General features: G+C 40.9%; 1 protein-coding gene across 1 annotated transcript in view; it reads right to left on the reverse strand.

Annotated features, from left to right (window-relative positions):
* CACNA2D3 (calcium voltage-gated channel auxiliary subunit alpha2delta 3) overlaps positions 1-27,545 on the reverse strand; it is an 871,226-nt gene that overhangs the window by 677,352 nt on the left and 166,329 nt on the right. Inside the window, exon 3 of the mRNA XM_069561584.1 lies at positions 11,976-12,092. Coding sequence (XP_069417685.1) covers positions 11,976-12,092 — 117 coding nt within the window. The remainder of the gene's footprint in view (positions 1-11,975; positions 12,093-27,545) is intronic.

Consider the following 27,545-nt stretch of genomic DNA (forward strand, 5'->3'; position numbering starts at 1 on the left):
GACATGGAACAACAGCCTGGTTCCAAAAAGGAAAAGGAGTACGGCAAGGCTGTATATTGCCACCCTGCTTATTTAACTTTTATGCAAAGTACATCATGAGAAATGCTGGGCTGGAAGAAGCACAAGCTGGAATCAAGATTGCTGGGAGAAATACCAATAAGCTCAGATATGCAGATGATACCACCCTTATGGCAGAAAGTGAAGAAGAGCTAAAGAGCCTCTTGAAAAAAGTGAAAAAGGAGAGTGAAAAAGTTGGCTTAAAGTTCAACATTCAGAAAACGATCATGGCATCTGGTCCCATCACTTCATGGGAAATAGATGGGGAAACAGTGGAAACAGTCTCAGACTTTATTTTTGGGGGCTCCAAAATCACTGCAGATGGTGATTGCAGCCATGAAATTAAAAGACCCTTACTCCTTGGTAGAAAAGTTATGACCAACCTAGAGAGCATATTAAAAAGCAGAGACATTACTTTGCCACAAAGGTCCGTCTAGTCAAGGCTATGGTTTTTCCAGCGGTCATGTATGGATGTGAGAGTTGGACTGTGAAGAAAGCTGAGCACTGAAGAATTGATGCTTCTGAACTGTGGTGTTGGAGAAGACTCTTGAGATCCCTTGAACTGCAAGGAGATCCAACCAGTCCATTCTAAAGGAGATCAGTCCTCAGTGTTCATTGGAAGGACTGATGTTGAAGCTGAAACTCCAACACTTTGGCCACCTCATGCGAAGAGTTGACTCATTGGAAAAAACTCTGATGCTGGGAGGGATTGGGGGCAGGAGGAGAAGGGGGCAACAGAGGATGAGATGGCTGGATGGCATCACCGACTCGATGGACATGAGTTTGTGTGAACTCTGGGAGTTGGTGATGGACAGGGAGGTCTGGTATGCTGCGATTCATGGGCTCGCAAAGAGTCAGACACAACTGAGCAACTGAGCTGAACTGAAGGATTATATAACAACAATGTATCCTGCTTGAGGACAGTTTCTCCTTGAAAACATTCTGACTAATCCTATTATCCTAAAATGTATATTATGGGAGTGGGTCTGGTAAGATCTTTCTATTGTTAGTTCTAATCCTGTTATCTTAAAATGTAAACTGTGGGAGTGGGTCTGGTAAAATCTTTACAACACTGAGACATTCTTTTGATTTATTGTTATAACTAATTTTAAAAGTACACAGCTCCCTTGCCAGGACTCAAGAGGGGCATGCTCCGTCCCCCTCCCGATGTCTATGTCAAAAGCTTGCTTTGTCCCTTTTTACACTTTCATAAAACTCTGCTACACAAAAGCTCTTGAGTAATCAAGCCTGGTCCCTGGTCCTGTAGCTAAATCTTCTTCAGAGATCACGAATCCGACATCCTTCACCTATCTTTGTAAGCTATCAACAGAAAGTGAAGTCAGTCAGTCGTGTCTGACTCTTTGCAAGCCGTGGACTGTAGCCCACCAGGGTCCTACGTCCATGGGATTCTCCAGGCAAGAATACTGAAATGGGTTGCCATTTCCTTCTCCAGGGGATCTTCCCAACCCAGGGATCGAACCCAGGTCTCCCACATTGCAGGCAGACACTTTAACCTCTGAACCACCAGGGAACCCCCAGCTATCAACAGAACGCCTGCCTAAAACACAACTGCACGTGAGGCAGACACTCAGGTCTGTCACCAGCAAGTGGGGGTTGGGCAGGGAGGTGTTTATGCTGCATTTAAAGTACATTTAAAGTTATAATGCTCTGGTTGTTCATAATAATTTAAGAGTTAATATATTTGCATTTATTTTTATACATCCCACATCTTTCCAAAATAGGTATGAAGCAGTTTACAATAAAATAATTAAAGAAAATAACATATTTTGTGTTGTGTTGACTTGTCAATTTCTTGATTTTTAGCACAGTAAGAACTGTTTACTAATAAATGTTATATTAATAACAGTTTTGAAAAACATGCCCTATATCATTTTTAATTCTGTACAATGTATTTCTAAAATGAAAAATATAATGCTTATTTAATAATAAATGATAAATGAAGTAGTTGCTTCTTTAATGCTAATTTTCTTCTTAATGCTAATTTTCATTTTATTATCTTTATACGTGGGATTTTATTTTAGGTTCAGTTCAGTTCAGTTCAGTCACTCAGTCGTGTCCAACTCTTTGCGATCACATGAATCGCAGCACGCCAGGCCTCCCTGTCCATCACCATCTCCCGGAGTTCACTCAGACTCATGTCCACCGAGTCCGTGATGCCATCCAGCCATCTCATCCTCGGTCGTCCCCTTCTCCTCCTGCCCCCAATCCCTCCCAGCATCAGAGTTTTTTCCAATGAGTCAACTCTTCGCATCAGGTGGCCAAAGTACTGGAGTTTCAGCTTTAGCATCATTCCTTCCAAAGAAATCCCAGAGTTGATCTCCTTCAGAATGGACTGGTTGGATCTCCTTGCAGTCCAAGGGACTCTCAAGATTCTTCTCCAACACCACAGTTCAAAAGGATCAATTCTTCAGCGCTCAGCCTTCTTCACAGTCCAACTCTCACATCCATACATGACCACTGGAAAACCATAGCCTTGACTAGACAGACCTTAGTCGGCAAAGTAACGTCTCTGCTTTTGAATATACTATCTAGATTGGTCATGACTTTTCTTCCAAGGAGTAAGCGTCTTTTAATTTCATGGCTGCAGTCACCATCTGCAGTGATTTTGAAGCCCCCCCAAAATATTTTAGGTATTGTCTCTTAATATTCACTGCATCATTGGTCCTTAGGGTAAGGACCAGACCTGAATGCCCTGAGGACTATCTGAGGGAGCTAATGTGAGATAGCAACCCAATCCATGGAACTGCCAGAGAGACAAAAAAAAAAAAAGACCTTTGCCTCAAAAGGCTCTAATGCAGCACGGTGACCCCTGGCATGCTCACAGAACAAAGGATTGAGCAAATACCAAAGGAAAGCAAGATGGCTGCCATATAGGGCCCTCCGTCCCTGGAGGCAGAGAGGCAGGCTTGTGACAGCCAGAGCCAGAAGGCAAGGGGCTGCTGCAGTCTAGGCCCCAGACACCGCACCTTCCACCAAACTTTGAACAGGCTTCCATTTGCTAACCACGTCTTCCTGGAATCCTGGACAGTTGACATCTGCCAGGAGTGGCACAGCCTGAGATCAGCTCCCCAGAGGAAACCCACAGCACACCCAGGTCTGTGCTCTTGAGGCACACCCAGGAAACTGAGCGACCGAGAGCAGGGAGGTGAATAAGATGCATGGACCACCTGGAACAGTGTGCTCACCAGGCACCTGGTCACCTGAGTTGCTAGGATCTAGGAAGGGCACAAAACACACAGCCCATCTGGGACTGTGCCCCTGTGGAGCACCCAAGAACCTGAGCAGCTTAGATCTGAGAAGGGCATGAAATGCAGGGTCCACTTGGGACAGTGCCCTCGCAGAGCACCCTGGAGCCTGAGCAGTGTGGACCCAGGAAGTACACGCTGCCTTGGGCTGTGGCAAACCCAGTGTGGTCCATCCACTGTGAGCACTCTCCACACGTGCCAGCAGTATTTATTTGCAAGGTCCCTCCTTCCCCACAACACAACTGAACAAGTGAGCCTAAATAAGTGGCTACCTTGGCCCCCTTGGGTGCAAATTAGATGCTGAAGAGACTTGGAAACAAAGGAAGCCAAAATAAACAAAGAGCGGGGAACCACTCTGGAAGTGACAGGTGCAACAGATTAAAACCCTGCAGTGAATGCTGAGAATGTGCATTTGAGTGGCACCTATAGACCTTGAGAACAAGTACAAGCCTGAACAAGGAACCATCTGACACTGAACTGACCCCACACTGCCCGTAACAGCCCTAGAGAAATTCCTACAGCTTCAGTGTTTTTAGTATTATCACTTTTCAATTAAAAAGAATTTTTAGTTCTTTATTACTCCTTTAACTTTCATTTTTATAGCCTACTATTACCTTTCCCAAGAAAACCCTGTTTTTTAAAAACAAATTCCATATATATTTTTTTAATTTTTCTGATTAATTTTGTTCTGTATTTTTATACAGTAATTTTTGGAGTCTAACCTCTATTCTACGTTTTTAATCTTTGGTTTTTGATATTTATTATCAATTTGTACCTTTAAGATTCTAATCGTCAGTATCCATTTTCACTTAGGGATTTGATTACTGGCTTGATTGCTCTCTTGCCTTTTGACTCTCCCTTTTCTCCTCCAGATCACCTCTATCTCCTTCCTCCCTCTTCTCTTCTCTACACATCTCTGTGAACCTCTCTGGGTGTTCTGGGCTGTGGAGAGCACTTAGGGATTTGATTACTGGCTAGACTGCTCTCTTCCCTTTTGACTCCCCCTCTTCTACTCCTGGTCACCTCTATCTCCCTCCTCCTTCTTCTCTTCTCTATGTAATTCTGTGAATCTTTCTGGGTGTTCCTTCCTGCTGAGAATTGTCTTACCATTAACCTAAGGGTTTTATCTTCTGTGCTGTATGGATAGAGAGGTCCTGAGGCTACTGTCAGAGGACAGGAAATCCAGGAGGCTTAGCTCCAAAACTTTAGAACATAACAGAACTCCTGACTCCAGGGAACATTAATAGACAAGAGCTGACCCAAAAGTCTCCACACCTACAATGAAACCAAGCTCCACCAAAGAGCCTACAAGTTCCAGTGCAAGACACACCATGCTAATTCTTCAGCAAAACAGAAACACAACCCTGAACATTAAAAGACAGGCTGTCCAAGGCCATGTCAAACCCACAGACACCCCAAAACTCACTATTGGACAGTTCACTGTACTTCTGAGAGAAGAGATTCAGCACCACCCACCAGAACAGACACATGCTCCCCCAACCAGGAAACCTTGACAAGCCACTAGTCCAACCCCACCCACGGGGAGCAGACTCCACAATTAAGAGGAACCACAAACTTCCAGCCGGCAGAAAGGGCACCCCAAACACAGCAATCTAAACAAAATAAAAAGGTAGAGAAATATTCAGCAGGTGAAAGAATATGATAAAAACCCACCAAACCAAACAACAGAGGAGGAGACAGAGAAGTCTACCTGAAAAAGAATACAGAATAATGATAGGAAAGATGATCCAAAATCTTTAAAACAAATGGAGTTACAGATAAATAGACTAGAGACAAGGATTGAGAAGATACAAGAAATGTTTAACAAGGACCTAGAAGAAATAAAGAAGAGTCAATCAATAATAACCAATGTAATAACTAAGATTAAAAGCACTCTGGAGGAAATCAACAGTAGAATAACTGAGTCAGAAGAGAGGATAAGTGAGATGGAAGATAGAATGGTGGAAATAAATGAAGCACAGGGGAGTAAAGAAAAAAGAATTAAAAGAAATGAAGATGACCTCAGAGACCTCTGGGACAATGTTAAATGCCCCAACATTCGAATCATAGGTGTCCCAGAAGAAGAAGACAAAAAGAAAGGGCATGAGAAAATACTTCAGAAGATAATAGTCGAAAACTTCCCTAAAATGGGGAAGGAAATAACCACCCAATTCCAAGAAACCCAGACAGTCCCAAACAGGATAAACCCCAGGTGAAACACTCCAAGACACATATTAATCAAACTAACGAAAATCAGACCCAAAAAGCAAATGTTAAAAGCAGCAAGGGAAAAGCTACAAATAAACACAAAGGGATCCCCATAAGGGTAACAGTTGATCTTTCAATAGAAACTCTTCAAGTCAAAAGGGAATGGCAGGACATACTTAAAGTGATGAAAGAGAAAAACCTACAACCAAGATTACTTTACCCAGGAAAGATATCATTCAGATATGAAGGAGAAATCAAAAACTTTACAGACAAGCAAAAGCTCAGAGAATTCAGCACCGCCAAACCAAACAAATGCTGAAGGATCTTCTCTAGACAGGAAACACAGAAAAGGTTTATAAAAACGAACCCAAAACAACAAAGTAAATGGTAACGGGATCATACTTACCAGTAATTACCTTAAATGTAAATGGGTTAAATGCTCCAACCAAAAGACAAAGACTGGATGAATAGACACAAAAACAAGATCCCTATATATGCTGTCTCTAAGAGACCCACCTCAAACCCAGGGACACATACAGACTGAAAGTGAAGGGCTGGAAAAAGATATTTCACGCAAATGGAGAGCAAGAGAAAGCAGAAGTAGCAATACTCATAACAGATAAATTAGACTTTGAAATAAAGACTGTGATACGAGACAAAGAAGGACACTACATAATGAGCAAAGGACCAATCCAAGAAGGAGATATAACAATTATAAGCATATATGCACCCAACATAGAGCACCTCAATATGTAAGGCAAATGCTAACAAGTATGAAACGGGAAATAACACAATTATAGTGGGGGACTTTAATAGCCCACTCACACCTATGGATAGATCAACTAAACAGAAAATTAGCAAGGAAACAGAAACTTTAAAGGCTACAATAGACTAATTAGATGTAATTGATACCTATAGGGCATTTCACCCCAAAACAATGGATTTCACCTTCTACTCAAGTGCACACGGAACATTCTCCAGGACAGATCACATCCTGCACCATAAATCTAGCCTTGGTAAATTTAAGAAAACTGAAATCATTTCAAGCATCTTTTCTGATCACAATGCGGTAAGATTAGATGTCAACTACAGGAAAAAAAAACTATTAAAAATACAAACATGGAGGCTAAAACAACACACTTCTTAATAACCAACAGATCATGGAAGAAATCAAGAAGGAAATCAAACTATGCATAGAAACAAATGAAAATGAAAACACAACAATCCAAAACTTATCGGATTCAGTAAAAGCATAGCAATACAAGGCTACCTCAAGAAACAAGAGAAACACCAAATGAACAACCTAACTTTACACCAAAAGCAACTAGGAAAAGAAGAAAAGAAGAACCCCAAAGTTAGCAGAAGGAAAGAACTTATAAAAATCAAACAGAAATAAATGAAAAAGAAATGAAGGAGACTATAATAAAAATCAGCAAACTAAAAGCTGGTTCTTTGAGAAGATAAATAAAATAGACAAACCATTAACCATACTCATCAAGAAAAAAAACAGAGAAGAATCAAATCAATAAAGTTAGAAATGAAAATGAAGAAATCACAACAGACAACACAGAAATATAAAAGATCATGAGACTACTATGAGCAATTATATGCCAATAAAATGGACAATGTGGAAGAAATGGACAAATTCTTAGAAAAGTATAACCTTCCAAAACTGAACCAGGAAGATATAGAAAATCTTAACAGACCCATCAAAAGTACAGAAATCAAAACTGTAATCAAAAATCTTCCAACAAACAAAAGCCCAGGACCAGATGGCTTCACAATTGAATTCTACCGAAAATTTAGAGAAGAGCTAACACCTATCCTACTCAAACTCCTCCAGAAAATTGCAGAGTTAGGTAAACTCCCAAGCTCATTCTATGAGGCCACCATCACCCTAATACCAAAACCAGACAAAGATGCCACAAAAAAGGAAAACTACAGGCCCATATCACTGATCAACATAGATGCAGAAATCCTCAACAAAATTCTAGCACACAGAATTCAACAACATATTTAAAAGATCATAAGTCATGACCAAGAGGGCTTTATTCCAGGGATGCAAAGATTCTTCAATATTCACAAATCAATCAATATGATACACTGTATTAACAAATTGAAGATTAAAAACCATATGATTATCTCAATAGATGCAGAGAAACCCTTTGACAAAATCCAACACCCATTTATGATAAAAACTCTCCAGAACACAGGCATAGAAGGAATATGCCTCAACCTAAGAAAAGCCATATACAACAAACCCACAGAAAACATTATCCTCAACGGAGAAAAATTGAAAGCATTTCCTCTAAAATCAGGAACCAGACAAAGGTGACTACTGTCACCACTACTATTCAACATAGTTTTGAAAGTCCTAGCTACAGCAATAAGAGACAAAAAAGAAATAAAAGGAATGAAGATTGGAAAAGAAGAAATAAAACTCTCACTGTTTGCAGATGACATGATCCTCTACATAGAAAAGCCTAAAGACACCACCAGAAAATTACTAGAGCTCATCAATGAATATAGTAAAGTTGCAGGATACAAAATTATTACACTGAAATCCCTTGCATTCCTATACACTAACAATGAGAAAACAGAAAAAGAAATTAAGGAAACAATCCTATTCACCATTGCAATGAAAACAATAAAATATTCAGGAATAAATTTACCTAAAGAAACAAAAGATCTATTATGGAAAATGATAAAACACTGATGAAAGAAATGAAAGATGACACAAATAGATGGAGAAATATACCATGTTTGTGGATTGGAAGAATCAATATAGTGAAAATGAGTATGCTACCCAAAGCAATCTATACATTCAATGCAATCCCTATCAAGCTACTGGGACAATCGGCGTGTCACTACCAATGGTATTTTTCACAGAACTAGAATAAATAATTTTACAACTTGTATGGAAACAAAAGAAAACCTCGAATAGCCAAAGCAATCTTGAGAAAGAAGAATCAAACTGGAGGAATCAACCTGCCTGACTTCAGACTACTACAAAGCTACACTCATCAAGACAGTATAGTACTGGCACAAAGACAGAAATATAGATCAACAGAACAAAACAGAAAACCCAGAGATAAATCCATGCATCTATGGACACCTTATCTTTGACAAAGGAGGCAAACATATACAATGGAGAAAAGGCAATCTCTTTGACAAGTTGTTCTAGGAAAACTGGTCAACCACCTATAAAACAATGAAACTAGAACACTTTCTAACACCATACACAAAAATAAACTCAAAATGGATTAAAGATCTAAATGTAAGACCAGAAACTATAAAACTCTTAGAGGAAAACATAGGTGTAACACTCTCTGATATAAATCACACCAAGATCCTCTATGATCCACCTCCCAGAGTAATGGAAATAAAAACAAAAATAAACAAATGGGACCTAATTAAACCTAAAAGCTTTTGCACAACGAAGGAAACTATAAGCAAGGTGAAAAGACAGCCTTCAGAATGGGAGAAAATAATAGCAAATGAAACAACTGACAAAGAATTAATCTCCAAAATATACAAGCAGCTCATGCAGCTCAATACCAGAAAAATAAACAACCCAATCAAAAACTGGGCCAAAGCTAAAGAACATTTCTTCAAAGAAGACATACAGACAGCTAACAAACACAAGAAAAGATGCTCTACATCACTCATTATCAGAGAAATGCAAATCAAAACCACAGTGAGGTACCATCTCATGCCAGTCAGAATGGCTGCCATTTTAGTCTACAAACAATAAATGCTGGAGAGGATGTGGAGAAACCCCCTTACACTGTTGATGGGAATGCAATCTAGTACAGCCACTTTGGAGAACAGTGTGGAGATTTCTTAAAATACTGGAAATAGAAATGCCAGATGACCCAGCAATTGCACTGCTGGGCATGTACACTGAGGAAACCAGAATTGAAAGAGACACATGTACCACAATGTTCATTGCAACACTGTCTGAAACAGCTAGGACATGGAAGCAACCTAGATGTCCACAGGCGGACGAATGGATAAGGAAGATGCGGTATGTATACACAATGAAATATTACTCAGCTATTTAAAAAAAAGAACACATTTGAGTCAGTTCTAATGAGGTATATGAAACTGGAGCCTCTTATACAGAGTCAAGTCAGAAACATCAATACAGTACATTAACACATATATTTGGAATTTAGAAAGATGGGGGAACACATGTACACGCATGGCTGATACATGTTGATGTATGACAAAAAAACATCACATGCTGTAAAGTAACAAGCCTCCAATTTAAAAAATTAATTAGTTTATTTTTAAATAGAAAATCACAAAACACAGGGACACAAGATAATGCTCACACTATTTTGGTAAAAAGAAGAAAAAAAAGCGGGATACAAAAGCAAACAGGCAACACAATTACTAATTTGATAAAAGAAAAACACACACAAGGATACGCATATAAACGTAAAGAAAAAAGACTAGAAGGAAGAAGACCCAAGAAAATAAGTGTTGTTTTCCTGCTAGGTAGTATGAGTTTTAGGTGACTTTTTTTCTCTTTTTGATACTTCTCAATACATTCTAAAAGTTCCAACAAAAAGGGTGTTCATTTTACAAACATCAAATAGTAATTGTGTTTTTTAAATGTTTACCTCAGGGTTCTCTGACTGTGAGGTGCCAATGCCTGTCATGCTGCCATGTCTGTGAAAAATAGAATACAACTTGCTCTAAGCTACTGACACAGACACACCAGAGGCCACCATGCAGCTCCCAGCAATGGCAGTCAGTGCAGTATGTCTATGGCACATAAAAGCACTTTTTTTTCCTTCTAAGGCACTTGAGTTTCCACCAAGAAGGCTCACCTTATTTAAACTAATAATCATAGTGGCAACAGAAGTTAAATATTCACTAAGCACTCCTCAGGTGCCAGGGTCTGTGCTTAATGGCTCAAAACCACAACTTTGTTTGATCTTTACACTCCCTGTGTGAGTTTTTCCCATTTCTCAGATGAGGAAATGGAAGCTCATCAAGGTTGTTCTGTTTGACACTGAACCCAGGTCAAGCTCATGCTTCTACCTAAACTACAGTCCCTTCTTCTCTGAATCAAAATAATACAAAATATTTTAGAAACAAGGAAATGTATGGGATTATAAGGTCTAAGGTAGAAATATCTTGTGGCAATTTTGTGTGGCCAATTAAGGATGAGAAAAACTAATCTAGAAAATGAACTTTTATAACAAAGTCATTCTGAAGATAATAAAACTAAAAGGTAAGTAAACTACACTGCAAGGAGATCCAACCAGTCCATCCTAAAGGAGATCAGTCCTGAGTGTTCATTGGAAGGACTGATGTTGAAGCTGAAACTCCAATACTTTGGCCACCTGATACGAAGAGCTGACTCATTTGAAAGACCCTGATGCTGGGAAAGACTGAAGGCAGGAGGAGAAGGGGATGAGAGAGGATGAGATGGTTGGATGGCATTACCAACTCAATGGACATGAGTTTGGGTAAACTCCGGCAGTTGGTGATGGACAGGAAGCCTGGTATGCTGTGATCCATGGTGTCGCAAAGAGTTGGACATGACTGAGTGACTGAACTGAACTGAACTGAAAGTAAACTACAAGTTAGAAATAAAGAACTCTTTAGATCAAAATTCTTTCCCATAATCCTGTGTCAATGTAGTATTAAAAAAGGATACTGTAACATTCACATGTCCTAAATCAAGAATTCAGATACCCCATTTTGTTGGCAACAAAGAATAAAGTCAGAGGCCATCTTGGAAATCCAAAATAACACCACATGTGTACTGCAGTTCCATTCTTCCTGCTAATACAACATTTCCAGGATAATGGCCTATATGGTAAAAAAAAAATCTTAAAATGAGTGGATATATGTATGTGTTTAACTGCTTCACTTTGCAGTACACCTAAAACTAAAACATTGTAAATCAACTATACTCTAAAAAACTTTTATGAAAAGATTTCAGGGAGCTCTTGCCAGTCAAGATAAACATTATAATTATAATTATAGTAATATTTCAAAAGTAGTAAAAAGAACCTCAGACTTTATCTAGACTCATTTACTCCATGGAGATTTTCAATTCCATATTTTGGTAAACACTGATTAACTTTTTTTTTACAACTGCTTAGTTCAACCACAACGTACCCTTGAATGTACTTCGGCAATTAATTAGGCAAACAATTAGGCAATTTGTTTGTTTGGCAAACAATTAGGGACACCTCCACTGAAAGTACACTATCCTAAGACAAAAACTAGCACCTAAACCCTAGTTTACCCTAGAAAAGGGGTGACTGTGGTGCCTCTAGTACCTGCTTATCTTCATGAACCAGACTTAAGAAATTATGTATACATAGGTGAGTCAACTTTTGATTTCTGAGAGTTGGGTTCATCAACGACAGTTGCCTTTGTGTCTTTGGGCAATACGGAGCAGAAACCAGAGATACTTACCCGCACTGCTTCAGACTTCTTGTGAAACATCTCTTCCATGTTCTTTGCCAGCTTTTTCACCAGCTGGAGACCATCAATTTCTTCTATGGCAACATCCTTCTCATACTCTTTGTATTTCTGTAAGGAGGATGGACAACATTAAAGACACAAGATATCATAAAACACAATGCCCATGATGCCAGAGCACATTTACTTAAAAGGAATAAGTAAAAATAAAAATTTCTGTTGGATTTGGGGAGATTGGACTGTATTTCAAAATTATTAAACTAACTAAAGAGAAATGTGAAAATTGGCTCTGGCTTTCTTGAAGCTTAACTAGTATCCAGAAAAGAAAAAAAAAAAAAAATCAACCCTAAAGTAATCAAAGTAGAGCACCTTATACACATTTTATCGTGTGAGAGTCCCTGCTGTCAATTTTTAGTATTTTGATTCAATTCAGTTACTGAGGACTTCCTAAACATCCTTAAGGAACTCACAAAAAGAAGCAGGTACACAAACGACAGTGAAACAGCAACATATACTAGGAAAACCTTGATTTCACGGTTTGTGAGTGTTCATAAGCAACTAATCTGTCCCACAGTATACTCAAATTCTCAAGGACAACTTGTCATTTCAAGTGAAAGGAAAGTGTTAGTTGCTCAGTCATGTCTGACTCTTTGCAACCCCATGAACACCAGGCTCCTAAGTCAATGGAATTCTCCAGGCAAGAATATTGCAGTGGGTTGCCATTTTCTCCTCTAGGGAATCTTCCTGACCCAGGAATAGTCTCCTGCACTGTAGGCAGATTCCTTACCGTCTGAGCCAAAACCCACCGAATAACTCAGAAATTTATCTGTCTAAACCAGCAGTTCTCAAAGTGACCCGAGAACACCTGTACGGTCCCTGAGACCCTTTCAAGGGTCCATGAAGCCCTTCATTTTCCCAACAGGTTATTTATATGAAGTCGTATCTTTTTACTTGATTTTAACAAATCACAGTAGATTGAACACAAAAGCAGGTAAGAAAATCTACCTGTCTTCTCTAAAACCAAATCTTGAAAAGATTTGCAAAAATGAAAAAAATGCCACTCTTCTAATATGTTTTTTTAAGTTATTTTTAATAAAATACGTATGTTAACATGCAATGAGTCTTTTTATTTTGAACTTAATTTTTAAATTAATGAATTATTGGTTTTAATTTCTAATTTGGCAAATATTTATATATACAACTTGCATAAACAGAAGCTCTTAAGGGTCCTCAGTATTTTTTAAGTGTGTAAAGGGGTCCTGAGGCCAAAAAGTTTGATATAACTAAACATTTAATTTTGTTCCCATGGAAAAGAAATATTGCTTATTAATTTAAAAAACCTTCCAAATGGAGCTCAAAATACTGTTAATGTCAAGAAGAATCCTTCACATTTATGTAGCTATCAAAAGTCTAGAGAACTAAAAATACTGGGGGCTTTACATTTCCCCTCATTTGGATGAAAACCCTGAATCAGTTACTCACCCTGCCAAGTCTCTACTTAAGGAAAACACAAGGATTCACATGTAATCTGGACTATAGAGACTTTAAGAGTAATTTCTGAAATGGAAAATAAACCAACTTTTTAATGCAGGATAATTTCAAGATACAAATTTCTATTTTCTCTCTATGTCCTCTCCATCTCCTTCAAAAATGTAAACCAGGAGGAGGTTCAGTCTTTCCCTGCCCCAAGGAAAGGAGTGTGTGTATGATCTACTACTACAAATGATCTGCTACATCATTTAAAACATGCTCGGAGAGCTCTGCATGGTCCTATAATACAGGGGTCCCCAACAGCCAGGATCTAATGCCTGATGATGTGAGATGGAGCTGATGTAATAAACAGAAATAAAGTGCACAATAAATGTAAGGCACTTGAATCACCCTGAAACCATCCCCCCACACTGGTCCATGGAAAAATGGTCTCCTACAAACCAGTCCCTGGTGCCCAAAATGGTTGGGGACCACTGCTATAATGAATCATGAGTTGTTAAGTGACTTTCTTCTCCCTGCTCCCTGAAAATGTCCATAAAAATCTTAGATATTTGGGTTGAGTCCTTCACTTCCTTGGAAAACCATCATCTCTTTTTCTAGCCTTCCCTCACTCTTCGACAAGGCTCTCCTCGTTTCCCAAACAAGGAGGCTACACCTTCCCTCCAGGTTCCAGAGCATTCTGTGCTCACCTCTCCCTCACCTCTCCTGGCATCAGAGCTTGTGTGGTCCAGGAGTTAAGGACAATCCCCCGGCCCACAGCAGACACTCACATAACTTCGCTGGATGAAGCCTGTTGCAGCACAGCTGCAATGCTACAATACAAGAAAGATGCAAGTAAGGATGCAGCTGACTGATGCTCCTGTAAGGGTGACCTCCCCACTCCTTGGGAGGTTGGCTGGCTTGGCCCCGGCTGTGGGACTCTAGCCAGCCCACGCCTGTCTCAGGCTAACAGTGTCCTCTGGTGCATGAATAAAACTTCAGTGACAATCACTGGAAACTTTCCCTAAGTTCAAATGCAAGCCAGTGATATCTTTGGAGCCAAAAATTCTGGGGGTTCTCTGCTGCCTGCCAGATGTGCTCCAAAAGCCAAGAGCCAAGGCCAGCTTAGACACAAGGTTGATTCACTACCCAAAATACAAAGTTCAAGAAGCGAGTAAAACAAAACAAATGTCAATCTAATATTTATAGTCAGGGAAATAAATCTCTATCGTAATTCTGAGCCTAAAGGTGATCTAGAGGCTTAAGATAAAGAAAATGAATTTCACAATTAGCCTTTACCTAAATCTTTTGTTTTTTACATTGAGTCCCATTATTTTGATCATATCTGTCACTTTCCTGTGTTTTTCTCCAAACAGACTTCTAGAAGGGAACCAGTTTATACAACTCTGACTATCCACCAAGTTCTCAATGAGACCTTCCTGCAGCCTCTCTTCTTCTGACTCTGCTCCGTAAAAAGGAACCACTGATTTTATGAAGGTCTGCTGGTGTCCCAGGATTCCTTGTGCCTTGTGACCTGGCTACCTAAGCTCAACACGAAGCTCTGTGCCAGCCAAGGATTCCAGATCTGGGACAAACGTAGCAGGTCACTGGTTCTACTCCTTTTCCAGCATAAGCTCTCTCCCCTTAGGACATGTGACAATGGGTCCTCTTTGCCAATGAGCCAAGTCTCATACTACTTTCTCACCACCCCAGGGAAGTAATCCCATAAGCCAAAAACATTCTGCTTTTCAAGATGTGTCAATGCCTGTTGGAATCAGGTCAGAACAATGTAATGTCTTCCTCTCACTAGGAAACATTACTCTTTGCTGGAATCAAAAGATTTTGAATAACAGAGGGAGTAACCAAGTGATAGTCATTAACCAACTTCAAACCCTTAGCAGCTCAGAATGGTGATATACACCAAAAGCATCAAAAACATACCTATGGTACAAAACCAAGCAATATGACCTCTGGCAACTGAACCAAGTAAGCTACAGCAGTACAGCAAATGCCACACAGCCATCCCGAATTGTGCAAAAGAATGTAGGAAACTAGTATACAGAATGTTACAATTGGTTACAGATAGTAATTGGTGACTTTTTGCTTTAAATTACTAAACTGCCTATACATACACACACACACACACACACACACACACACACACACAAACACTGTGAAGACAGATGCCAAATGCTCACAGCTGGCTGCACTATTACAAATAATTATTTTTCTTTCTTCTTTCTGCTCACCTATATTTTCTAATTTCTGTAATGAGCATACTATTTCGGAAACTAGAGAATGTATACAAGCCATAGTCATATGCAGAACAGAAGATGGGCACTTATTAACAAATTTCTGTAGGGGAATGCAGCCCCAATTAGAATCTGTGTAGTTAAGCAGCATGTCTTCATTAGCTGAGCCTAAGGAAGTTAGCAAAATTAGTCTTCCGTATGTCACAAGCCCAGCACGGCTCCAGGAGCTTTTCATGTATCAATTTGTCTAATCCTCACACCTACCGTCTGGGGCAGGTGTCATCCCCACGTTGCAGATGGGGAACTGAGGCAAAGAAAGACTTAGTCATTGTTGAAAGTCAAATGGTTAGAGAATGAGTTTTAAACTTAGTGAGGTCTGACTTCAAACTGCTTGGTCCTTTGAAATTAGCAGGTAGAGGGTGAAGGGCTGCTAATCTAAATACTTGTGATCTTGTTTCAGAGGGCCAATTTTACTGCCATCACAGTGCCTGTTTCATTGATTGGTAGCTTTTAGTGGCTTAAACTAACCAAGAGACTCAAATACCTAAAACCAGAGACATCATCAGTTAACAAGGGGGGCAGCTGTTTACAAGTCTCCTCCAGGTGAGCAAAAGCCATATGGCCAGGGCTGGCTGGATGTCATAGGAGGAGATGCTATCCCTCTACTCGGGGGATGAGCTTACAGCCTGTCCCCAGAGAAGCAGACACAGCTCTTGCCTCTTAAAGAGGCCCAGAAGCCTCGACTGTATTGTGTGTGTGGTCAGTCACGTCAGTCATATTCGACTCTGCGTGACTTCATGGACCATAGCCCACCAGGCTCCTCTGTTTATGGGATTTTCTGGAATGAGTTGCCATGCCCTCCTCCAGGGAATCTTCTCAACTCAGGGACTGAACTCGCGTTTCCTGTGTCTTCACCGCTGAGCACCAGGGAAGCCGTCTGAATTATATTGGGCTGGCCAAAAAGCTCATTGGTAAGATGCTATGGAAAAGCCCCAACGAACTTATTAGCCCATCCAATGTATTACTCCTTGGCTGTGTTCTGGCTACACATTGTCCTATTCTCCAAAGTATCAGGAATAATCTGAAGCCACACAGCTGTGATGGCAGTAACACTTTATTTTCTATAGCCTCAAGGGTTGCTCTGGCAATTACTTTGTTTTGTGTAAAAAACAGCCATTTGTCAACTGGGTAAAGTAATCTGGAAAGTACCAGCACGTCTCTGTCAACACACACAATGAAGGCAAAGGGGAAGACCAAAGTGGAAGAGACACTATGCCACCTGATCAAAGATTCAGGCCAGTTTGGATTGGGCCTCCGACTCCAAAGCTCCATTTATTTTTCCACAAACATCTATTTTGTGTCTCTGGTATGCCAGGCAGGGGTGGGGTACCAGGCACAATATGATGAGTAAAGCAAAGCTGAAGAAAGCTCATGGTCTAAATGGTCAGAAATGTTCTGATGATTAACCAGAAAAGAAGACACAACATCGTCATAACCACCCTGATGGGGTGGTCAAGGCAGTCACTCCAACTTTCTGGACCCCTAAAGGATGACTAGGCTAAGAAGAGGGGAGATGAAACAGGGGATGAGCAGAACGGTAGGTATGGATATCTAAGACAAGAGGCTGCCTGGAACACAGGGAACTACCCCTGTTCCACTTCCCTGGTGCATGGATGGCTAGGACAGGGGAATCTGGTGAGAGATGAGATCAAAGAAGTGAGCAGGGCCAGGCCATCAAAGGTAGTATGCTAGGATGAAGAGTTTGGACGTTATCTTGACATGGGTAGGAGGCTGAGGGTATGGATTCAAACAACAATCAGAACCACTGAAGGATTTAAGGGTAGGAGGGACCCAAGACCAGATTCACGGTTTTGAAAAATCTCAGTGTGTGGAATGGGAAGGAGGAACATAAAACTGGCAAGGAACTGGGAAATTGAGATAACCAGGACTTGGGAAACAGCACTGGAGAAGAGTCAGGGAATGAGAGGTAGGCTCCTTGGGAGGCATCAAGAGGTCTGATGGCCAGACACAGCGGCACAGTGCCTACATAGAACAGGCCACTCTAAATCTTCGTGTTCTCCTGTTTTGCCCCCTTTGAATTTCTGCTATAGAAGATTCTGGTATATGTAATATTTTCATACGAACGCCTTTCTGAACTTCTAATGCAGGAGACAAATTCCAATGAGGTGGTTGATGACACTGATGTTCTTCACTCTGCCACCTCTGACCATCCTGTGGGGCTCCCTCTGGCTTGAGGAAGAAGCTGCAGACACCTGAGCAACACAGCCTGTGTGCCTTTACCCAAGGCCAGGGTCGAGGCAGAACACAGCCCTCCACAAGAGCACCTTTGAGCACTCATGACACAGAAGGAAGGCAGTCCAAGAAACTTTTTATTCCCTCTGTCACAGGAGGCCATCTGAAGCTTCCATTCCTTCTGTTAGCAGAATCAGCATTTGGCAAGAAATCTTGTGATGAGCCAAGAACATTTATCATTTGAGAAGGGAGACACAGAAATGCATTATTTCTGTAGCATCTATTTTGCCAGATCATTTCACACAAACACCAGGAAGAGAAAAGCACTACTTCACTGTCAGAACACTTAATGTTGTTCATACCTTAGGGTCATTTTTTTTTCCCTACGTGATAACTGCATATCTAGGAGTAAGTCACGTGGAACAGCCTCCAGAGAGAGGGCTTCAGTCAGGAGGCTTCTGACCAATCACAGTCAATTAGTATAGCAGCCAAACACTGAAGAGGAGATCTGAGTGTGCTCCGCATCAGCAAAAAAGACCCTCCTGCAGAGGATGGATGCAGGAGTACCATTAGCCAAGAGCTGGAACATCTGAACATGGTCTCTTGGACAAATTTTCTCATCACAAAATGAAATTACATTTCTAGAGTCAGTATAATTAAATCACTAGATGAGGGTTGACAGACAGTCCAGGGGAGAAGACGATAGAGCAAAGACCTGCTTGTCCCCAAGTGAGAATCCGGAGAGGTTGCCTAAAAGACTATAACTTGAGAGAAACTGGCCTCTTCTTCATCCCACCCCTAAGCCTTCAGCACTTCCCCTAAAAACTCCTGTCACAGTTTCCCAGTAAACTCTGTTACTGGGAAAGCAACCCACACAGGTTAAGCCCCGAACCCTTCAAAGGGACTTGTTATGTAAAAGCGGAAGATGCCTCATGTTCCTACCTTAGGATTCCATTTTTGGTCTAATTCTCACTTCTTCAAGCTCTGAAGTAGATGCAGAACAGCAGATAAAATCATTAAACTATTTAGGTAAAGATCACACCAATATTAGAAAGGAACTTAGACTGAAATTACTGCTATTTTCATTCATTCAACAAATATTTACAAACTGCCTGCAACCCAGGGATTGAATCCAGGTCTCCCGCATTGTAAAGAATTTGCCTGCAATATGGGAGACCTGGGTTCGATCCCTGGGTTGGGAAGATCCCCTGGAGAAGGGATAAGGCTATCCACTCCAGTACTCTGGCCTGGAGAATTTCATGGACTACAAATTCCATGGGGTCACAAAGAGTCAGTCAGACACAACTGAGTGACTTTCAAAAAACCACCTTCAGGCAGGTGGCGGGGGAGGGGGGAATGGGGAGCCACTGACAAATATACATATTCCCTTGGATATGAGAAGGCTAATTTTTTGTTCTTTTTATTAACAATAAGTAATAAATAAGCTGGAGCAGAGTCACATGAGTTACTTCAGTCAAAGTCTAAGCTGTGATGCCCCACACAGATGTTATACGTGTGTCTCCTCCCAGGGTCACACCTGTCTGCCGTGCAGGTATGTCACTTCCATCAGATGTGGGGAGAGCCTTGCGTATCCTCTAGTAAGTGCAGAACAGTCTGTAAAGCACAGACATGTATTCCTCCCTGAGTAGGGAAGGGTGAGTAGCAGGAAACGTGGGCAACCCAAACTGATTTGTAAACACTGAAAAACTGGCCAGGAACAAGACTGACATGACAGTCAACAGGGAGGAAAAGGGTCTCGGGAAAGAATGTAGAATAATGAATTGTTCATGGGTTGAAGAAAAGATGGCCGTGCCACATATGTAATTCCCTGGCTCCGGGGAGATGACGTTTACAAAGTATCCTATTAGTGTAATGAGATGGCCACAAGCCATCACAAGGATCACAAGGTAGTTGGTCAATAGAGGCAAGATATCTGTGACCAGGGCTTGATGAATGCTGGGAACGGGGGTGGGGGGCAGGGGGAGGGTGGGAAGGGAGAGTCTCTTTAGACTGCACGTATGCTTTTCATACGTCCCTCTGTGCTCATGCTCTGTTATGCAATCATATCCGACTCTTTGCGACCCCGTGGACTGTAGCCTGCCAGGCTCCTCTGTCTATGGGATTTCCCAGGCAAGAATACTGGAGTGTGCTGTCATTTCCTTCTCCAGTGGATTTCCCAACTCAGGGACTAAACCTGTGTTTCCTGCACTAGCAGGCAGATTCTTTACCACCACTGCACCACCTGGGAAACCAAGGTCATCACCACCTATCTATAATTTCTTTTAATAAAATGCATGTAAGTGGGAAGATATAATATTAAATATTACTCTATCATTCTGTAATTTTGAAATGACACATGCACACATTTTAAAAAGGTACACATGTTAAGTAGATACTGTTTAAATATACATATTAAATAGATACACATGTTAAATATTTTTTAGAAACTGTAATTTTAAAAAGCATTTTGAAAATCAACATCATTAAAATTTTTGGTTTATAAATATAACCTTAAATGCAGGGCGTCAAGAAGCTTAAAGAACTATGTATTATGATGGTCAGCCACATATAAGGTACATATTCTTTCAAGTTTAAAGTACCTCTCCTAAGAAGTGGGCTAAGGTTGATTCTTTATTTTAGTTCAACTGGAATAAAATGGTAACAGGAGTATTTTCCTGTATAGTACAAAAAATTATAGCCTAAAGGCCAAGCAACCCAGAATTTAATAAATATTGAGAAGAATCCAACAGTTAATAATACCAAATCCTACCCAGCATCTAGTTTTGTGCAAGTATAAGATTATCATATAGAAACTTGTTCTACTAAAAGAATCTTACTAGAAAGAGAAGAAACTATAAAGAAACAGACTGTTAGAGATCCAGGTAAGCGCCCACCTCTTACGAATTAGAGACTGAGACTCAATAAGCAACTTGTCAAAGACGCATCTCAATGGCAGCACCAGGTAGAATCACCTCCAGTGAGGAGAAAGTAATGGGAGTTCCTGTTCTGTCTCCTCTGTCTTCGGGTATGGGTGGGAAAGAATCTGCATGGATTTTGCTGGCATGGTATTGATTTGGAGCCTGATAAGCAATATTTACTTGGCTTAGAATCACTGGCCAGGGTTCAAGTCAGAGGAAAATCAACAATGTGCACCCCACTTGTGAGGCCATTTGGCATGGGGCTAAGACCAAGGCTTCTCCATTCTGACATACTAAGTGCAAGTCCTAGCAATGTGACAAGTTGCTTAGCCCCTATCAGCCTCCTTTCCTTCAAGAGTAGAGTGAGGGATACCAGACCTCCTGCTGTTCTCGGGATGGTCAAGTGAGGTCGAGTGTGAAGACCCCAACAGGATGCTAGGGACGCAGAGTAAAGCACTCAAATAGTGTCAGTGGTTACTGCAGAAGTGGTAATGAATGCCAATATTTTTTCTTTAAGGCTTCCCTGGTGGTTCAGACAGTAAAGAATCTGCCTGCAATGCAGGAGATGCAGGTTTGATCCCTTGGTCGGTAAGATCCCCTGAAGGAGGGTGTGGTTCCCCGCTCCAGTATTTTTGTCTGGAGAATACCAATGACAGAGGAGCCTGGTGGGTTACAGTCCATGGGGTCACTGAGTCATACATGAATGAGTGACTTTCACTCACTTCACTTTGTCCTTTAAGTTCTGAAAAATGAATTCTCTTAGCTCAAGACAAAAACTTCCAACCAAGGTGCAAACCCTAACAGATGAATTACCTTTGACTGCTGCTGCGGGCAAAGGTATTTTTCAAATACATTCCCAAGGTCTAGGGGTTCTTCAACAGTAACTCTTTGGAGATGGCTCCCTTCTGCCGGAAACTGGATGCTAGAAGTCTTTATTTGTGTAAAGGGTGAATGACAGTTTTCAGATATGTTACTAAAGATGTTGCAATAAAAACTAATCATCTACAATTTCTCAGTTCTCTCCTTATAGGCAGTGTCATTTCCTTATTATGACATAAATGTACTTAGTCCTCCTCTTGACTCAATTATTGCATGTGGAAGTGTCACTTCAAAATACAACACTCCAAAGCAATTATGTTTCCAAGTAAATATATTTCTAAATCCTTTAAGCTGATGTTAGAAACACTTCTTAACTAAAACAACAACAAAACTAGTTTAATTCATGAAACTCAAGGTCACAGGAGAGTATTTTTCTACTGGAAAATGAAAAAAGGCATTTTATACAAATCATTCTGTTTCACAGAGGTATTCCAATCTAGTGTCTCCAAGGTCAAAAAAACAATTATTAATGCAGTGCTCTTCCAAATCTAGTTAAGTCTGAGGAACATTCTTGAAGAATGAAGTTTTTCTCTGTCAAAGTCATCAGAGTAAGAGATAATTTGCACAGGAATTAGAGACCCTCTTTAGGAATGACAGAAAAGAAAGGAGGACAGAGCACCAAATTACAACCAAAAAGTAAGCAGAGAAGAGGCAGGGAGTGGCTGGACTCTCACTTCTTCAGGGCAGCAGGAAATGGGGACCACTTGAGGGATGTGGAGTATCACCTGCAGGCAGTGGTTGTTTCATGGGGTGAGAAGCATGGAAATGGACCACCGCTACAGGCAGTGGTTTTCCTCAACATGTTTTTAAGAACTTCCAGCTAGAGGGGCAGAGGAGCGGGGCAGATCAGGGGAAAGAGAGGTATGATCTAAATTACTTCTCAAGGTACTTTCTGATATTCACCTCAAGAAAGCACTGTCACAAGAATGATCAGGGTCCCCAGCCCCAGTGGCCCTGGAGCACTTGTTCCCAGTTAGCTGTCTGGAATGTCCTTCTAAATCAGAGTTCCAGAGAGACTGCTCTTCAGAGCAGCTGGCTCTGCTGTGGGTGGTCTCTGACAGATTTTTACTACTTTCAGATTGTCAGGTCCTGAATTAAAGATGGATATCTCTTCTCTCCCTGTTTTACTGTCTATACTCTTCTTTAAAAAAATCCTGGTAAGTCTCATAAGCTTTTACTGTTCCACACAGTCAACTGGACAAATGCCACTGATAAATTTTAGCTCTGTAGTGATAAAACGAGTGTGAATCCTGCATTAGATTTTTTATATAAGGGATGCTGTTTTATACGAGGGAAATTAAGTCAGAGGCAAGCTGTTAAACTTCCTATTGATACAACTATCTCTGTCCTAGCATAGGAGTGTAACATACTGCTTTAAAATTGGGAAATTCATCTGTCTACTGAACAAACAAAAATATGGTTTCACTGCGTATCTAAAAAAAATTAAAACTCCAATTTCTGGGTGTTTTCTGGATTACTGCATGGGGATCTGAGGCCACAAAATATGAATATTTATGCTGTACGTAAATCTACACAACATGAAAAGCCAAAATAATGATTACAGATCCATGTGTATTAGAGAAGAAAAATCCCAATGTATGCATTTATGAGTGTGTTTTATGTATGCCAACAAATTTAACTACAGCCAAACTGCAAATAATAAGCTATTACTTTACAAAGCCTGGACCACTTGTATAGATTATTTCCTGCAGCTTACATTTTCAAACACATTTTTCTGATGTTCCAATTTAAAATAATTCATCCTTCCTACTCCCTAAAGATCAGTGGGAACAATAACAACAATATAATAATTTATTATTAATAATAGCAACAGCATTTATCGAGTAATTACTTTGGGTCAGGTAGATATTATCTCCTCCACCCCCCATTTTACACGTTAGGGAATTGAGGCACAGATAAATAAGATAACTTAGCCATGATTGGACCATGAGCAAGTGGTTTTATTAATTCAGGAAATACTAGCTACTATAATAAAAATATCCCAAACCTCAGAGGCTTAACACAATAGAAGTTTACTTCCTGTTCATGTAACCCTCCCAAGAGGGGGTTCTTTGTCACCAGTCTTTTCCACATAGTGATTCAGGAACCCAGGATCCTCCCATCAGCTCCTCAGGCTTTGGAGTCTTTCGTATTCAGCCATGAAACACAGGGGAAGGGATGGAGAAGATGCACCTGCTTCTTGAACTCCTTAGCCTGGAAGTGACATGCATTAGCTCTGCCCATGTTCCACTGGTGGTAACCAGCTCCCAGCCCTACCCAAAGTAAGAGGGCTCTGGAAATCGAACTGGTGGCTGGGGAACCATCTCTAGGCTCGAAGTCAACATGGTAGAAATGGGAGCTTAAATCATCAGGGGAGTGTTAGCTGTCTGGATTTGAACCCAGGCAGCATCGTCCCAGATTCCATGTGTATAACCACCACACTTTAAATGCTTGATATAAACTGCTGCTAGATGAAACTTCACATTAAAACTTGGCTGGGAAGCATCTGCAAGATGGACACTTTAGAGCTGGTACAATCAAGTCATAATCTCCAGGAAGGATAATATGACCTGACCACTTGTATGTGTAATTATGGTCAGGCGCCGATGGTAAAGGCCAAGATCGTACACACAGAAAGGAACACATTATAAACAATTCTTGGACCTTTTGTCCAATTTCTTTAATCACAGCTCAAATAAAACTGCTATTTGAATAACATCAATGACCTTCTCCAGTAGAGGATATTTGTTGCCCAGGCGCCAAGGAAGTTAATTGGCTTACCTAAAGTCTTTTTAATTCTATATCCGAGATGTCCCGGAAATCGAAGGCAATCAATGGATAAGTCTGCAAGACCTGTAACCAGCTTAGAGCTAATTCTATTTGCAGCTGCTCAAGTGGTGTCTGTACTTACAAAGTCAAAAGCCAGAAAGGAGTGTTAGGACCCTGCATCTGAATGAGCCTTTAACTCCGTCAACTCCAGACTAACTACAAACTGAATATGGAGATGATGATAAGCCACAGGTGATTCCTAGCCCTTCTCTGGTGAGCATAGAGAACCATGGTGAGGTGGCACTTAATAGTTAGAAACCCACCCTCCCTCCTGTTGAAAGGAAGAGATGAAGACTTGGTCTCCCTTCCCATGTTTAAACCTTCTTTTGTAAAAAGATTCTGGTGTAGAATTCCCTGCCACTAATATCAGAGACTAAGAAAAATGACCCATCGCATGAGCATTCTTCATTGAAACATCACCTTCCTCCACCTGCCCAAAGGTGCTTCAGGAGTTTGCAGTGGGTGACTCCCTCCAATTTCACCCACCATCAACAAAAGTGAAGACATTATACAGGGCCTTCCCTATGCTGAGTTGCAAAAACATAATCTGAGCCCTCTAAAAATTTAGATGTCACCAACTTCAGAATCAAATGATTTTCTGACATCTTTCATCAAGTCCGACACAAAGGACTTTCCTCAATAGCCTTAAAGTCACAGTATCAGAATCCAAAAGGACCTTAGAAATAATCCATTTCAGAAGCTATAATCCGAATGCCTCCAGAGGCAGATGGGTCATATCAAGTGAAAGACGTGGGCCAGTCTGGAGCCTGCAGTGAACAGCAGAGCCTCTGTCTCATCCTAAACGGTGGCCACTTTTCGGCTCCTGCTCATCTCTGTGAGGTAAGGGGCACACTGTGGTTACCCAATCTTCCATTTGTTAAAAGAAGCCAGAAATCTATGTTTTTCTATGAAATCTCCCACTGAGTTCATTTCCTTGAACACTGTGGGGCCCAGATACAAAATGTCTCTAAACATCTTCCTCCTCATTCATCTTCACATGAGGAGACCGAGACAGACTAACACGGTCTCATATCTCCCACAGGGCAGTGATGGGCTGGACAGTGTGTGGAAGGTTTCCAGGCATCTCCCGCTAATCCTTGAAGCAGGCGCTGCTGTAAGCATCACCCCCATGTGAGTCTAAGGCATGGAGAGGGCAGTAGCCAGCCCAGGTCAATAAAGAGACAGATGCTCAACAGGGTCTCAGGCAGTGGGAAAAGAGCCTGGGCCCTCTTTACCATGTGGGGTCCCCTGGCTATGTAGGGGCTGAGGACTTGAGGATGCCCTCCCCTAGAAACCCCAATGTATGACCAAAAGCACTTTGACTGCTCACGCATTCAGAGTTGCTAGGCATGGGATGAGACTCTCAAGCTGAAGAATCTATAGGCATGTTGAGAGAAGCCCACACATTACTGTTGAAATGGGGATGGATCTATATCAGTTTGAAGAATTCTGGAGTCCTAAGAAATGTTGGACGCGAGTCTGAGTGAACTCCGGGAGTCGGTGATGGACGGGGAGGCCTGGCGTGCTGCAATTCATGGGGTCGCAAAGAGGTGGGCACAACTGAGCAACTGAACTGAACTGAACTGAGGAAATGTTAAGTAATGTCCCTCTCTCTCTCTCTCCATACACACACACACACACACACACACACACACACACACACGGTCATATGCTATGAATATTTTCCTCCTAAAGTGTATTTAGGAAAATAGAAGGAAATTAATCAAAACATTCACCTCACTCTTACTATTCTTACAGACATGCTATGTTATGACTTTAAGATGAGAATTTGTGGGTAGGGGGTTTGTGTAATGGTGAAGTCCACGGACTCCCACTTCTCAAAATATTTCCAAATACCAAAAAGAAAACACATAGGAAAGAAACCAATAATATTGAAATTCAGTCTTCAAAATGTTTAGAATATCAATTTGTGATAGGGTAATGTAGATGTTTCTTCATTAGCACATTAAATAACAAGAACCAGTGGTGACACTACAGCTCTCATAGCCATCCGTGTCTAGGATAAGCATCAACAGCACAGATAGCTGCGTCGGCTACGATATGACATGAGAATATCTGTGATTTTCGTTGGTGACATAGTCATAGGAACAGTTGTGGTTTGTTAACTACATTTATAAGCTAAAATGATAAATTTCAGTTAGAGGTTAGTGAAGATGAAAGGCGCTATTTTTTTCCCCCACCTAAGTTCACAGCCCCCTGAATTCTCTCCATGGTGTGGACACAGGTGGTGATGGACAGGGAGGCCTGGCTTGCTGCAGTCCATAGGGTCGCAAAGAGCCGGACATGAATGAGCGACTCTCAGTCTCACCCTATCTACTCACCCCATCTACTCCCCAAGAGTTCGCAGAAAAGATCACGCAACGTTTGAACAGTGATAGGGCCTCTGTCGCTGATACATCTGCACTGAAGGGATGGACAATGCTCATTTTTGACTGTTGGTGACCGTCACAAGAACTGTCTGATCATTAGCTTATATTTACAATCCAATGTAAGATGTATGTACATTAAACATGCACACCAAATGACAGAAATTTCCTGTAATAATTAATTCTGGAAGATGGTTCTGCTGTCTATGTAAGCATGGATTACAGCTTATGAATTCCCCTGGGTGCTCTATCAATAAATGATGATTTCTCAAATGGGTAAGAGAAGGGTAAACATCAAACTGGAAACAGTATTTATCTCAGTTCATGGTATTCGAGCAGAGCTGAAGAGAACTATAATGTTTTCCTTATGTAACCACTGGGTTATTAGAATTCTTCACAAACAGCGTATATTCATGTATTATCTGTATGATTAAAAATACATAAAGTGTCAAGTTCAAAGAAATTTAGTAATCATTGGTATAAAAAAATAATAAATGCCCCATAATGTGAAAAGAGGAATTGACTGGCTCAGAAGCCTTATACTTGACAAATGAATTAAACAACCCATTGAGCAAG

Source organism: Ovis canadensis, chromosome 19, assembly GCF_042477335.2.
Source record: "Ovis canadensis isolate MfBH-ARS-UI-01 breed Bighorn chromosome 19, ARS-UI_OviCan_v2, whole genome shotgun sequence".
Taxonomy (NCBI): Eukaryota; Metazoa; Chordata; class Mammalia; order Artiodactyla; family Bovidae; genus Ovis; species Ovis canadensis.